At 36.3% G+C, this 14,334-nt stretch overlaps 1 protein-coding gene across 1 annotated transcript in view; it reads right to left on the reverse strand.

Annotated features, from left to right (window-relative positions):
- The window catches only part of TTC29 (tetratricopeptide repeat domain 29), a 278,739-nt gene that overhangs the window by 82,675 nt on the left and 181,730 nt on the right, over positions 1–14,334 (reverse strand). Inside the window, exons 7-8 of the mRNA XM_069780368.1 lie at positions 7,172–7,384; positions 2,320–2,405 (exon numbers count right to left, since the gene is read on the reverse strand). Of these exons, the coding sequence (XP_069636469.1) occupies positions 2,320–2,405; positions 7,172–7,384 (299 nt within the window). The remainder of the gene's footprint in view (positions 1–2,319; positions 2,406–7,171; positions 7,385–14,334) is intronic.

A 14,334-nucleotide genomic window follows, 5' to 3' on the forward strand; every position in this document is an offset into this window, starting at 1 on the left:
TAATAATTCTGTCAGTGACAAAAAGGAATGGAACTTCCAAATGATTGCTGTAACTTTTTGGCAGGAGGCATGGGGGAGCAATGAAGGGAAAGGAGTAGCTATAAAATGTAAGCAAAATGGATACTGAGGAAACAATGCCAGGACATCTCATATTTTTGACACTTTCAAGGGTAGTTTTATCCTTTGTATGCCATGAAAACTGTGCAGTCTTGTTAATTAATTTCTCCTGCGATGGAGAGATCAAATATGCATGCAGCCTTCTTTATTTAGCACATTTGTTTATCTTGCTGCTCTTCATCATTCACACAGCTTATTGTGACTCTCAGAAACTTAACAGAAAAGTTGATCAGGTAAGAATGCTACCACACTTGTCAGTCAAAAAACAATGCAGACAAACTTTAGTACAAAAAATCCTACTCTAATCTGTCACACTGTATTCTTGGAAGAGATCAAATATCCTCTTCTCATTGCTGTTGCAACTATTAGATATAATTTTATAAAATTATATGTAGCTTTTTAATTTTGAAATATTTTCACATTCAGCTACAGACTTTGACTGCAACTGATGTGAGAATGGGCTCCCACTTCCCAGGGTTCAGTTGATTTACACAGAAGATAGGTCTATCAGCACTGAAGACTTATGTATAAAGATGGTCAGTAACTTTTGGAAAAATCATATGTCCTGGTTTTGGCTGGGATAGAGTTGACTTTCTTTCTAGTAGCTGGTATAGTGTTATGTTTTGGATTCAGTATGAGAAGAATCTTGATAACACTGATAACAATGTCTTCAGTTATTGCTAAGTAGTGTGTATACTAAGTCAAGGGTTCTTCAGCTTCTCATACCCAGCCAGCAAGAAGGCTGGAGGGGCACAAGAATTTGGGAGGGGACACAGCCAGGGCAGCTGACCCAAACTGGCCAAAGGGATATTCCATACCATGTGACAACATGCCCAGTATATAAACTGGGAGGAGTTGGCCTGGGGAGGATCGCTGCTCGGGAACTAACTGGGCATTGATCAGTGAGCAATGACATGTGCATCACTTGTTTTGTATATTCCAATTCTTTTATTATTATTATCATTGTCAATTTATTATTATTATTATCTCAATTTATTATTGTTTATTATTGTTATTATTATTATTTCTGTCCTATTAAATTGTTCTTATTTCAACCCACAAGTTTTACTTTCTTTCCCGATTCTCTCCCCCATCCCACTGGGTGGGGGGGAAGTGAGTGAGTAGTTGTGTGGTGCTTAGTTGCTGGCTGGGGTTAAACCATGTCATCATATCACAAAACATTAAAAGCATGTAAGAGGATATTTCAAGAGAGAAATCTAGAATCCCTCCTACACTGCAGAAGCCAAGTAAGCAATATTGAAACCCATGCTGAATTCACTCTGTGACTTCTTTTTGTCTATTTCTGAGAAAAATAAACCACCACAACGAATTATCAAAAGAATGACCTCTATAAAACATGTTCATTAATAAAATACCAAGTCATTCTGCAATTAAAGGAACAAACAGAAATAGAAGTAGTAATTACCCAGCTGATTATTTGCAATAATCATGGACAACATATTCAAACAAATTAATTTTCCACAAAACATTTTTAAGAGGATTATGGAGGACTGCGACTTCTCTGATGACTGGCACAGACAAATCGAGTTGCTGCTTATCTTTCTTCTCACACTGATCTATGATGAACTAGAGGAACCCTCCTTCCAGACTAGAATTCCACACGTAGAATTCTCATTGTCTTAGAATTCTTATGTATAAGATGCTCAAGGGAAATATGAGAAGAGGAACTTGAACTCAAGTGTCAACAGAAGGGATTACATCAGCATTACAGCTTTTCATACCAAAAGCAATTAATATTTCTTCTAAATTCCTGATCTGAAAAGTTCAACATGTGAATTGATATATTTTAATTGTTGCTGACAAATATTGATATATTTTAATTGTTGCTCACAAATATGCTGTATCAAAGTAGTTTGCAAAACTGGTGTTTTATACAAAAACCTAAGTAAATAAAACCTGTTTTATATATGTATGAATACAGGAAATGGAAAGCTAGTCACATATAACCTGAATTGTCAATTTATATTATTTCTACAGATCCAAGCATGGAAGCCTAGACTCCATCAGTTCTGGAATTTATTGGAACCATAATTGCTTAAGCCACATGGATCCCTGTCTACAGTTATAAAAGGTCCATGAGCCAAGTCTCTCCAAGTCTTTTCCACACTCCGAAATGCCTAAGATGCCAAGGAGGCAGAGAAAGGCATTGGGAAAGCCAAAGTAACTTTAAAATAAACTTACTGATAATGCTGTCTGTTGTTCTCCAGCAAAATGATATGCTAAACTTAAGCAATATGCAGCTTCTCCTTCCATCCTCGTATCACCTCCTAAAGAAAGGATTGAAGTTATAGTTACCAGCATAATCTGAACAAAATTACATTAATACAGACAGTTCTTGCAGGTTCTTAAATAACATACAGATGTTTAAATACTGTAGTAAGTTTTTCCTCCTCCTTACCCTTACCATTTATCTCTTTCCAAAATTATATAGTGGTAATTGAAAATACAGGCTATGGATTTAAACAAAGTTCAACAAGAAAGTTGAGCAAAGTCAGAGAAGATACCTTCCAGTAAGTAATGCAGTACATGTTCTCTGTCATGATAATACTCACAGCGTCTTCACATTAGAAAATCATAGTAGCCTCTCTCTATATATTCATATATAAAAGTAGCTACAAATATATAATACACCCTAATATATAAACAGAAAATATATTGACCCATGCACTTTGCTAATGTGAATCTTAGTGAAACACGAAGAGAGAACTTTCAGTAGACCAGGTTCATATTTCTTATTCTCATGGCTATTTTGCAAGCTACTGTAGGCCAGACTAGCTAAAATAAGGGATAACTTATACTTGCAAGCAGTAGTCACAGAAAAATCTGCACAGGCAGTTGCTAACTGAGGCGCATCACACTTTTCCATGCCAGGTTTTATTTCACTCATACTTATCTAACAAACACTGCTTGCTAGTCTTTTTATAGTGCTCCCTAATAGAAAATCATCCATTCAATACTGGATTTTACATAAATTAAATGCTCACTGTATCACACTATATTAAAAATTTTCCCTCTAGAACATGAGTATCCATAAGAAAGATTGTAGTTACAATTATATTAAAAATAGCCAAAAATACAGTCTTTCTGTTGCTCAGTGTCCATCTGCTCAAACATAATAAAGAGTGGAAAATTAACCTGAAGCATAACTGCTATTTCGTAAAGTGCATAAATAAATATAGTTGCAATGAAAAGGGAGATCTTCTACTTACAATTATCAGGCTAATAAATTCTTTATGTCCAAACACACAGAAGCCTACATCTAGTTCTGGAACTTTCTGAATGTTGTAATTGCTGAGGCCATAGTAATGCTCTATCTATAGCACTTAATATGTCACATAGAATTATGAAAAGCCTGTAACTCAAAACCCCGATGGTCTATTCCAATATTCAATATCCCTTAAAAGGCTTAATAAGGCAAAATGATACAGAAATACAGTTTCACAGAGAAATAATAAGTGAAAAGTTGGTAAGGATATAAAAAACTTCCTTCTGCACTTAAGAACAGTCTGAGAGTCTGAAGTGGGTAATATCTAATCCTAATTCATAAAATACATAAACATAGATGGTGGTCCAGAAGGACAGAATGGGTATTACCAATGGCAGCCAGTGCCAGTATGGGTTTAACTAAATTGTTAAATATGAGCTTCACAGACAGAGGCTATGATTCTGGAATGGGGACTGGAGAACTCATCTGAAAAGGAGCTTCTAAAGCTTAAATGTAAAGAGAACAAGGGCAAGCATACTGTGCATAGTGATATTTACTACATGTCTCGGGAAGCTATGAAAGTGATGGATTTGAAGTAAGGGCACTGGAACGTCTGCCTGGTCAAAGTAAGTTTTGGAAAGGAATCAGATCCATTTTGACAATCTCTTCATTTCCAGCAGTTTTCATGAGCAATAGGAAGAAGGTGATAGGAAACTTCATCAGCAGCCCTTCCAGTTATCACAGTAAATATTAGTAGCAGCAGTTTTACCATAGCTGTGACTGAAGCATATATTATAGACAACAGATGTAAAAAAAGCTAAAAGCTTGTATTTGATCAATAGATGCACCTGGAAAAGATGGAGAAGTTTTTGGGTGCATGTGTCCTTCTTCAGCTGATTAATTGTATTGGCATTCTTAGTATTTGGGTACATACTCCCAAGAGAAAAGATCTTAACAGGCAACTCATAAAACAGATCTACTAATGTAAGTTGCAGACAGAAACAAAATATATTATTTAGTGGTTTAATTAAAAGAAAAAATTAGCCAAACACAATCATATACCCTCACAAATTAAACATCTGGAATGGAAATAATTGAATTCTTGGACCCAAAGTCCTGTTTGGGTTATTCTCCAAAAGTTACCACTAAAAGCATTTAGATTTCAAATGGTGTTTTAAAATATTATTCTTCATGAGATAAGGTAAGATGAGAAATTTTCATTCTTTAGAATTAATATAATCAATGACAATAAAATAAAAGACCTGAACTAGAAATAATTTGCTGGCACTTTTAAAAATAATAAATAGCAAAGTTCACATGGGCTTAGATGCCTGAAAGCTTGCTCATTTTTTTTAAGAATATCTGCTGGTCTAATAAAGATATTTCTTTTTAGGAACGTGCCTTGGCTTCAGTGACTACATTTTATACTTTTCTATAGATTGCTGTGTTATACTATCTGCCTGTATAGTCATATACTTATTTGTGGCAAAACTAATTTTAAAATTGGAAAATATTTTCAATTTTTTTGTAATTTTTTACTAGTTTAATTCTATCTATCCCAACTACAAGTCAAAGACTGTCTAACAGATTAATGTTGGGCATACATTATTAAATTTGAAAAACTAATATATCTGGTGATAAATATTGAATTAATATTATATATTAATTGTACATGCAATTCATATGCACAATATGCCCCTTAAGGAATACCATGAAAGGCTCTTGAATTCCTGTGCATGGAAAAAGATGATTATATGAGACCTTCTATCTTACTTCTGAGAAGCACTCCAATAATCATCTAGGATAATCATCCAGGAAAACTAAGCCTGTAGAAGCGATCATTTAACAGCATCTTCTGAGAAACAAGCATGATTAAGATTTCTGGAAAATCATGTGCATTTTCATAAAGTCAACGTGTAAGATTTGCCTTTTCTTTTCTGTTCACTCTCATGTGTAAGAAATGCTCCAGAGCATAGTATTTCTAGCAGATGAACAACTCACATTATATATAACACTGAAATGCTATTCTAATTTCCCCCAATTTTAAACCTATCCACACATGGATGAAACTTCATACAGCCATTATCTAGAACAAGGTGGCAATCAGGAGTAGTCAGCATGGATTTAAGACAGGGAAATTCATGCTTCACCAACCTGATAGCCTTCTAGGATAAGATGACTGGCTTGGGGGATGAAGGAAAAGCAGTGGATGTGGTTTCTCACAGTTTTAGCAAGGCTTCTGACACCGTCTCCCATAACAGCTTCACACACAAGCTGATAAAATATGGCTGAGATCAATACACAGTGAGGTAGACTGGAAACTAGCTTAGCTACTGGCCTCAAAGGGTAGTAAGCAACAGCATGAAGTCCAGTGGGAAGCCAACCGCTATCGGTGCACTCAGGGATCAATACTGGCACCAATGCTGATTAATATCTTCATTAACGACCCGGACGCTGTGACTAAGCGTACCCGCAGCGTGTTGGCAGGCAGTACAAAATTGAGGGCGAGTGGTTGACGCACCAGGTAGGTGGCTGTGCTGCCATTCAGAGGGACCTCGGCAGGCTGGAGAATTGGGCCGATGGCAGTCTCATGAAGTTCAGGAAAGGGAAATGCAAAGTCCTGCACCTGGGGAGGGATAACCCCAGGCAGCAGCCTCGGCTGCAGGCTGACGGGATGGAAAGGAGCTTGGCAGAGAAGGACCTGGGTTTCCTGGCGGACAACAAGTTGCCCATGAGACAGCGATGCACGCTCATGGCCAAGGCGACCAGCGGGATCCTGGGCCGCATTAGGCAGAGCATTACGAGCAGGTCGAGGGGAGTGATCCTTTGCCTCTACTCAGCGCTGGTGAGGTCCCCCCGGGAGCGCTGTGTCCCATTCTGGGCTCCCCAGTACAAGAGAGGGAGGGACACAGTGGAGCGAGTCCAGCAAAGGGCTGCAAAGAAGACTAAGGGACTGGGAGCGCCCGTCCTAGGAGAGGAGGCCGAGGGAGCTGGGAGACCACAGAAGAGAAGGCTCAGCACGGATTTCATCAACATGTACAAATTCCTGATGGGAGGGTGTAAAGAAGAGGGAGCCAGGCTCTTCTCAGTGGTGCTCAGTGACAGGACAAGAGGCAATGGGCACAAACTGAAATTCCATCTGAACTCAATAAAATACTTCTTTATTGTGAGGGTATTTGAACAGTAGAAAATGTTTTCCAGAATGGTTATGGAGTGTCCATCTGTGGAGATACTAAAAACTTGACTGGATATAGTACTGGGCAGTCTGCTTTAGCTGACCCTGATGATCTCCAGAGGTCTCTTTTCCTACCTCAGCTATTCTGTGATTCTATAATTTTTTACTTTAGGTTTCAAAGTATTTACATGTATTCAGATATACAGAAGAAATCATGGTTGCTTTTGATAAAAACCTGTTTTTTGCAAGTACTAAAAAACTACATAGAGTGAAAAGGTAGTGTTCCAGCAGATAATGTCACTCAAAAATTGCCAAATCCACATTGACTAGCCAATCAAAATCAGTGAGCTGAGCTTCCATCAGTGACCTCACTTTCTGATTATGAGTTCACTGTTTTATACTATTATACCCACAAGGTTGCGGGTTGTTTTTTTTTTGAGATAAAGCTTTCCAGGAATCTAAAAGATTTTTTGTTGTCAGCAAGAAGGCATTTCTGCTTTAGTGAGATCTGGAAGGGTATTGATAGCATTTGTCTTTGAATTTCATAGGAAATAATCACCCAGTCAAACACTTGACAATTTCTACTTTACTCTTGGGAAAATCATGGCATGCACATCAAATAAAGGAATGTGAAAGTGTTATTTTCCACCTACCTTCTTTTGCCATTTTTAAAGCTTTTATTAGCGTTTTGATGGCCTGTTGGTGTTCTTTATTTTCTAGCATTTTGTCTGCTAGTAATGTATAAATTCTCCAGAGATGCTCACACGCCAGTGAATTGTAAGTATGGCCTGTCTCATCCTTCCATGTCGAACCCTCTGTTAGCTGATAAAATGCTTCATAATGCTCAGCAGCTTTCATGACATGACCTGAAAAATGTCATTTGTAATTACAGGGTAATCAACAAAATTTTTAGAAGTTATTAGTCTATAATAATTTTCTCATTAGAAAGTAAGTTGCAGACATCATTTCACAGATTTTTCAAGTATCTTCAATATATAACTTACAGATCACTGGAAAATACTGCCAAGTCTCACAGTTACCAGTAATGCTGCAATTTAGACTTATCACATGTTAAATTAGCTTTCCTTTGTAGATTCACAATGTTGGGGGGGTGTGATACCAAGGATGCAAAGTCAGAATTTTCTAGCAAATACATCTGTTACAGACTTATGAATATAGCCTTTGTGGACCTCATATTTCAAAACCATATCTATGTATAAATAATCACAATTCAAACTGTTCCTGAAGTTTTTTTGCATAAGGAAAACCTGTGCTGAAAGATTTGAAATGTGGAGAATAGAGGTTTCAATACCATTTTGGAGGGGGCAGGGGGAGTCTTTATTCAAATAAATTAATTGATGAAAAAAGAAGTATTATGAGAAGGAATTTATTCAACAGTTATTACTAGGCCAAATCTGGTGAGTTTATGTAGTAAATTTACTGGAAGAGCATTAACCACCAATAGATTAATTATTGAGCCTGAAGTAATACACTTTAAGATCTTCAAATGTAAGTTACTCAAACATCTTCAAGGCAATGGAAAGTTTGAAGTAAGGTTCAATACATTCTAACATGCGAGTAGTTCCTCCCTCCCCTCTGCCTTCAGCAAGATTTATCTCCGCATATACATGCAATCTAGGTGATTTCCATGCTTTCCGGACAATGGAAATTCAAAGCCCTTTGAAAGAACAGAAAAGCTTTACCTTATACATAATGAGTACAGAAAAACTGCTAGGAAACAGGTAAGATGAGACCATTTACGTAAAAAAAAGCCAATAAAAGCATTCTGGTCACAGTACCTTGTTCTAAAAAGAATGTTCTGTAGCAGGGAGAACTGTGTGACCCTTCCTTCTTAAGTTTGTGTGTGTGTGTGTGAGATGGAGGAATCTTGCCCCATAGATCATCAATATATCAATTGTTATTTCTATTAAAAGCTGAAACAACCCAAACCCTAAGTTTGTTCAGATATGTTTGCAGTTTGCACTTCTGAAACATGATTTATAAGGAATTTATAAGGAATGATTACTGTTTTGCAGATTGTTTTTACAGTGCTGCATTCAAATTAAAACAAACAAAGAAAAACAACCCCCAAAACCAAAACAAACAAGGAAGGAGAAAAGTTGTTTCCCAATTGCAGGAAAGTAAGGGAGAGAAGCTTGGAGAAGGACCTTCTTTAAGCATTCTGAGAGAAAACAGGGCTAGTTCCCCAGGCCTCCAGCCAACCTAGAGGCAGTAGAACAGCTATGACAGATTCCTCTTATTAACTTAATTTAGATTAGTCTTTTGCATATGTTACCCTTTTATAACCATGCTTTCAACTTTGCAATATAAAACAGAACTCTTTATTAGAATTAAATTTATTTTTATATTAAGCTTCTCTGATGATTAAAATTAGTTCAACTAAAATTGACAAGCACAAGAAACTTCTCTTTCAAAGAAGCAACTAATTAAATTAGTTTTATAGACAAATCATTTTAAGGCTTTACAACCTATGGTTCATTTAAGAATCCCAGAGGACACAACAAAAAGTGGTGAAGAGTGAAGTGCCAGGTGAAAGGGGAGACAGCAGGCTTTATTCAGTTCCGCTTTAGCTAGGGACAGGTATCAAAAAGATGGCCCAAAACATTGGCAAAAAAATCTTATTTCCAGTGTAGCTATCAGACCCTGTAAACAGACAGGAAAAGACCTGTACATTCTTTCCAAAATATCCCACGCTTGACATCAGACTGAACAAACAGAAATGCAAAGTGAAATTATCATGACCAGTACAAGTTGTTTAAGGATTCACTGACAGTACATGTAACAGGAAACAGAGATGTAGACTTGCTAACCCAGATGAAAACTCTTGTCCATTCTAAGGACGCTTCCAATTTGGATTTGGGTTTCTGCCTATCTAGTCTGGCCAACTTCTTAGGGCAAGTTCAACCCAGAAGTCAACAGAATTCCAGTTATCCAAGTTGCTAAATGTAGATTTAAGATATTAATTCAAGAAGCTGGTGTTGGCTTTGTGACAAATGGTAGAAAGTTGAGTTGAAATTTAATGTTAATAGCCAGATCTAGCATTTTATTCGCTTGGATACTTATAAGCGCATACAGACTCCTCCTTGCAATTCTCTCCAAAGTTTATTTATCAGCTGATTATCCTTTTGAAAGGTTATTGCCATATATTTAAGTGATCTAGTTTCACTACATGTGTAATAGATTCTTTAGAATAATAGAGTTTGATTCAGGTGTAACTCAAAAACTTCTAGTAAGAATGGGAAGCAGCAAACAAATGAATAGTATCACCTGGATACATAATTTGAAGCTGAACACAGTATCTGAATTTCTCTCAAGACTCTGTAATATAATCTCTTAACAGGACACATCATTTCGGTAAATAAATACATGCAACCTTCAGAACTATTGTTTAGATTGTTAGAACTATCAGGTATGGTAATTCTTACCCATGCTTCCTCACTTGCAGTATCCCCTTGAGAAAGTTTCTGTCAGACTAGAAATTGAACTCATATATTCCATGTACCCCATAGTTCTTAAGAGTTGACCTAACCATAAGAGCTGTGACCTGACATCCTTTTTGCCAGATCCCAGTGAAACCTCTTTAGAAACAATCCATCTACATCAAGCTTCAACATACAAAAGCAATATAATTTTTTGGTAGTATTCAAATGGAATTAAATTACATTTGGCTTCACTGAATTACCAAGAAAGATTATGAAGTAAAAAGTAACACAGTCTGCTCACAGAGATACAAAAAAGAATGTGCTGAGCAAGAAAACAAAATACCTGCTAGTTTCCTAAATGAAGCAGAGATGGAATTCCTGACATGAAAGTCCTCACATGGCTGGAATTTGCTTACTGAAGACTCTTTCAAGTAACACTAGCTATTTGGAAACCTCTCAAATTCATGGAAGGTAAAACACTTTAGACTTTGGAATTCATTCCTCCATCAAAATAAACTGAAATCCCTTGTTCTCATTGGCAAATGACATACCAGCCTGTTTCTTTAATCCATAAAGCTTATGTGAACCTCAAATGTTGTGGAAAAATAATGTTTTCAGGGGGATGGCCAGTTTATTCACTGTCATGAGTTGGTTCAGTTGGAATTGATCTAGCCAGTGCATTCCAATTTTTAAACACTGAACTACTGCAACTGTTAGGCACAGACACAGGTAGATGCTGCCTGAAAATCTTGAAAAGCATTAAAAGAAAGTAATAAGCCAATTACAGAACACTTCTGAGAGTATTTTTATCTCACCTGAGCAGTGATAAGGTAGATTTTTAAATGACTTTTATTATCAACTGAAAGAAGAAAGAGAGAAAAAAAAGGCAAAATGAGAGGAAAAACAATTAGTAGGAAAATCACTTGGAGTAGTTTGTACAAATGTATCTTTTACATCTCTAGGAATTCAAAGAGAAAATCCAGAAGGTGTTTCTAGGACATCTATATTTGAAAAATCTATTTGCAAAACGGTACACAAAGCAGTATAGCTATTTTCAGTTGGCAACATTAATAGAAATTGCATATTTTTTTCCACTGCCATGCAGAAATTAGCTCAGTGTATACTAAATGGAGTTTGAGAATCTCTGATACCTCTTCCCTGTTTATAAAAGGAATAAAAACCCAGAAAAGTAACTCTTACAACATATATATACACCACTACTAAAATGTTATAGTTTAATGTAGCTCAGGGCATAACAAAAGAAACCTTATCAGCAATAGTTTAATCTTAAATATGGGAGGTAAACGTTGTCACAATATAATTTTGGGAGTAAAGAATCAGTTTTAAACAATTATATGAATACAAGACATTACTCTGCCACTAACAGTATAAAATTTTAGAAATTGCTCTTATTTTCATAGCAGCTACATATGTATGCATAAAGATTTGTGCTACAGTTTTCACTGAGTTGCTTAGAAGTCCAAAAAAAAAATCTATTCATTCAAGCAAAAGAACTCAATGTAATTTTGTAAATACTGAAGAGAAACGTTTTTACATTATCTGAAACTTCTTTTATAATTCCCCTTCCTAAAACCCACTCCAAAAGTATACATTTGTTATATCAAAAGATATCAAACCAAAAGGGGTATATATGGAGACTACTATTTTGCTTTTTTTTTTTTAAGTAGAAAGATTGACTAGATATTAACACAAATGGGTTTAAATGTGAAGCTGCCATAAAAGCAGGCACATAAATGTAATTCTCCCAGCCGCTATTTTGATGCACATTTTTGATTCCATGAATATTTTATGAAATGGCCCAAACTAAAGCCATATAACATTCCTGCATTACTGATGCTTGCGCCCGTAAGCTACAAACATTAGAGGCATGATTGAGTGCATTAAAATGAACTCATTCAGCAGTGCATTGATTACTTGAAGGAGGAAAAAAAAAAGTTACTCCCACTTAAGAAAACAGCACACAAATCTGAAGTTTTCAATACTGAAAATAAAGATAGCAAATTTGAATAATGTGGTATTTAATAAATAAAGGCTGTGAAAAACTATCTAGAATTCTCTGTATACAGTCCTGACATTAATTAGGTGAGATGTTAATTAGGTCCAGAGATTGCTTCCAGTACTGTACAGGTAATTTAAAATGTCACAATCTGCAAAATGCAGTGACTGACCTGTTCTAGCTCCATGCCTCAGCAATACTGAGAGCACCTAATGATTTCCTTTTCTATCAGCTCGTACATTTACCAATGAAAATAATGCCACAGAAACAATTGCACAAAAAAGTGACAGGTCTGTTAAGTATGTTTCTTCAGCAGCATTAGTATAAGCAGAAAGCAAATTTAATTCTAAATTGTAAACAGTTGTTGAGGACTTTAGAAAATATTCCACTTTAGCTTAAAAAAACAACCTAAAGGAAGAATAAAGCTTTATGTATATTATAGTATATTTAAATCTAGAACTAGGACATCTTTTGTAATCGGTTATTTCACTGTACGATGTGGACGTAAAATCTGCTTGAAGCAACAGTTAATGGTAGCAAAAAAAGACAAAATGTTATCACTATTTTAAAAGATATGGTCTTAAATTTCAGTTTAACTGCTTGAACTACTTGTATTATTTTTAGTTTCCTGTGTTCAATTACGATAATTATGGTAGTACTATTCATGCTGAAATAGTTAAGAGTCTGTCACAGTTTCCAATATGAGCCACTATCTACAAAGGTTGTTATAAGTCTTTAACAGAGATGTGTTGGGAGGTGGAACAAAAAGCTTACAAGAATCATAAAACAAGGCTCTCATGCAGTAAATAGTTGAACCACCCTGGACTCCTGAGGTAAAATTAATTGTACAGAACTGGGACTGATCTCAGATGCAAGAACTTGACTTCATGTGCCATCTGCAAAAGCAAGACAAAAATTGTGAAAGAGATTTAAGATAAAATTTTGCAGTTCCATAACTCTACAGGAGCTGATAACATTTTTCAGGAAGATTCCACAGGGAGCTTTAGCAAAATGACATAGACGGTTCATAAGAATATTGTAATGAACATGCTGGCTCATCATGGGGTATTCTGACAATTTCCCCAATTTGACAACGTACCAGTAGTACTCTCCCTAGAGCCTAAGCTGCTCAAGGTCAACTGAAAGAATTCTTGAGAAGTAGAAGGCTTGAGGACATAAAGGAGAAGAAAGGAGATAAAAGGAAAGTTGAGCATCACACAACCTGATATATGGCATTGGTAGATGAAGACTGCAGTGCAAAAAGATGGTATTTTGTGTTCCCTTCTCTGGGTCAAGAACTGCTAGGCTAATCCTTGGTATTGCAGTTTAGAGAATGATATATTATTTCTGTTGACATTAGTTAAGCAAGTATCTGTTGTCCAAAAAGAAAACAAACATAACTATAGGAATCCAGTGAGCATTAGATCATACTTAGTCTTGTCCTCTGAAGACCTAAATTCCTTGCCTTAAAGCTCAAATGCTCAAAACATACCTATACAAACCTAGAGGGCAGTGCATATCGTAGCACCCACAGTAGGACTGTTCACAGTACGTTATATCGCATCATCAACACATTATGATACTAAAAATGCTCTAAAAAAGATGTTGCTTAAAGGGTTCTTTAAGAGGCAACTCACAAGCTAGGGATAATATCAGTTTCTCTGGTTGCTTGCTTGTCTGCTCTCTAATCCCTTCCCCTGCTGCTGCCAACGCTACTGAACTGCAAAGAAGGAAGGGTTTCCCACAGGCAGCCGAAAAGACAGCTGCTTTGGGGATAGTTTACTGTGGGCCAGTAAGAGGAAAAAACCCCTGTAATTAACTGAAGAGCACATTACCAGAAGAGGAACTGCTGTGAAAAATCTCTTGTTCTTACAAGAAAGCGTGGAGAGTAGGTACAGGAGGAACAGGCACTGTTGTAGGGGAGACTGGAACAAATATCCTCCTCTTACCTTCCAGTTTCTGCAGTGTACCCTCAAAATTCTGGGTTAGCTCCAGGCACTCCAAAATTGCTTCTGGCTCTACATAAAACCTCTCAGATTTTCTCTGAGAGACATACAGCTACTCTAAACCAATTGCAACTACTCAGAGTAACTCTACAAAGAAAATCTGGTGTCAATTACATGATTTCCCCCAAAACTATATGCACATAGACCTCACATATACTTTACAAAGAGTGGTACAAAATATAACATGGACATATATGAAAGACAATAGTAAATCAAAGAGTTATTTCATACTAAATGTAACCCTTAACTCTGAAAGTTAGAAATGTACTTGTAATTACTGTCTTGCTATCTGAACTACATTATATCACCGATTTTTGCCTTTGCTTTAGACTTAACTGTGGAAAAAAATG

The sequence above is a fragment of the Haliaeetus albicilla genome, chromosome 1 (assembly GCF_947461875.1).
Source record: "Haliaeetus albicilla chromosome 1, bHalAlb1.1, whole genome shotgun sequence".
NCBI lineage: Eukaryota > Metazoa > Chordata > Aves > Accipitriformes > Accipitridae > Haliaeetus > Haliaeetus albicilla.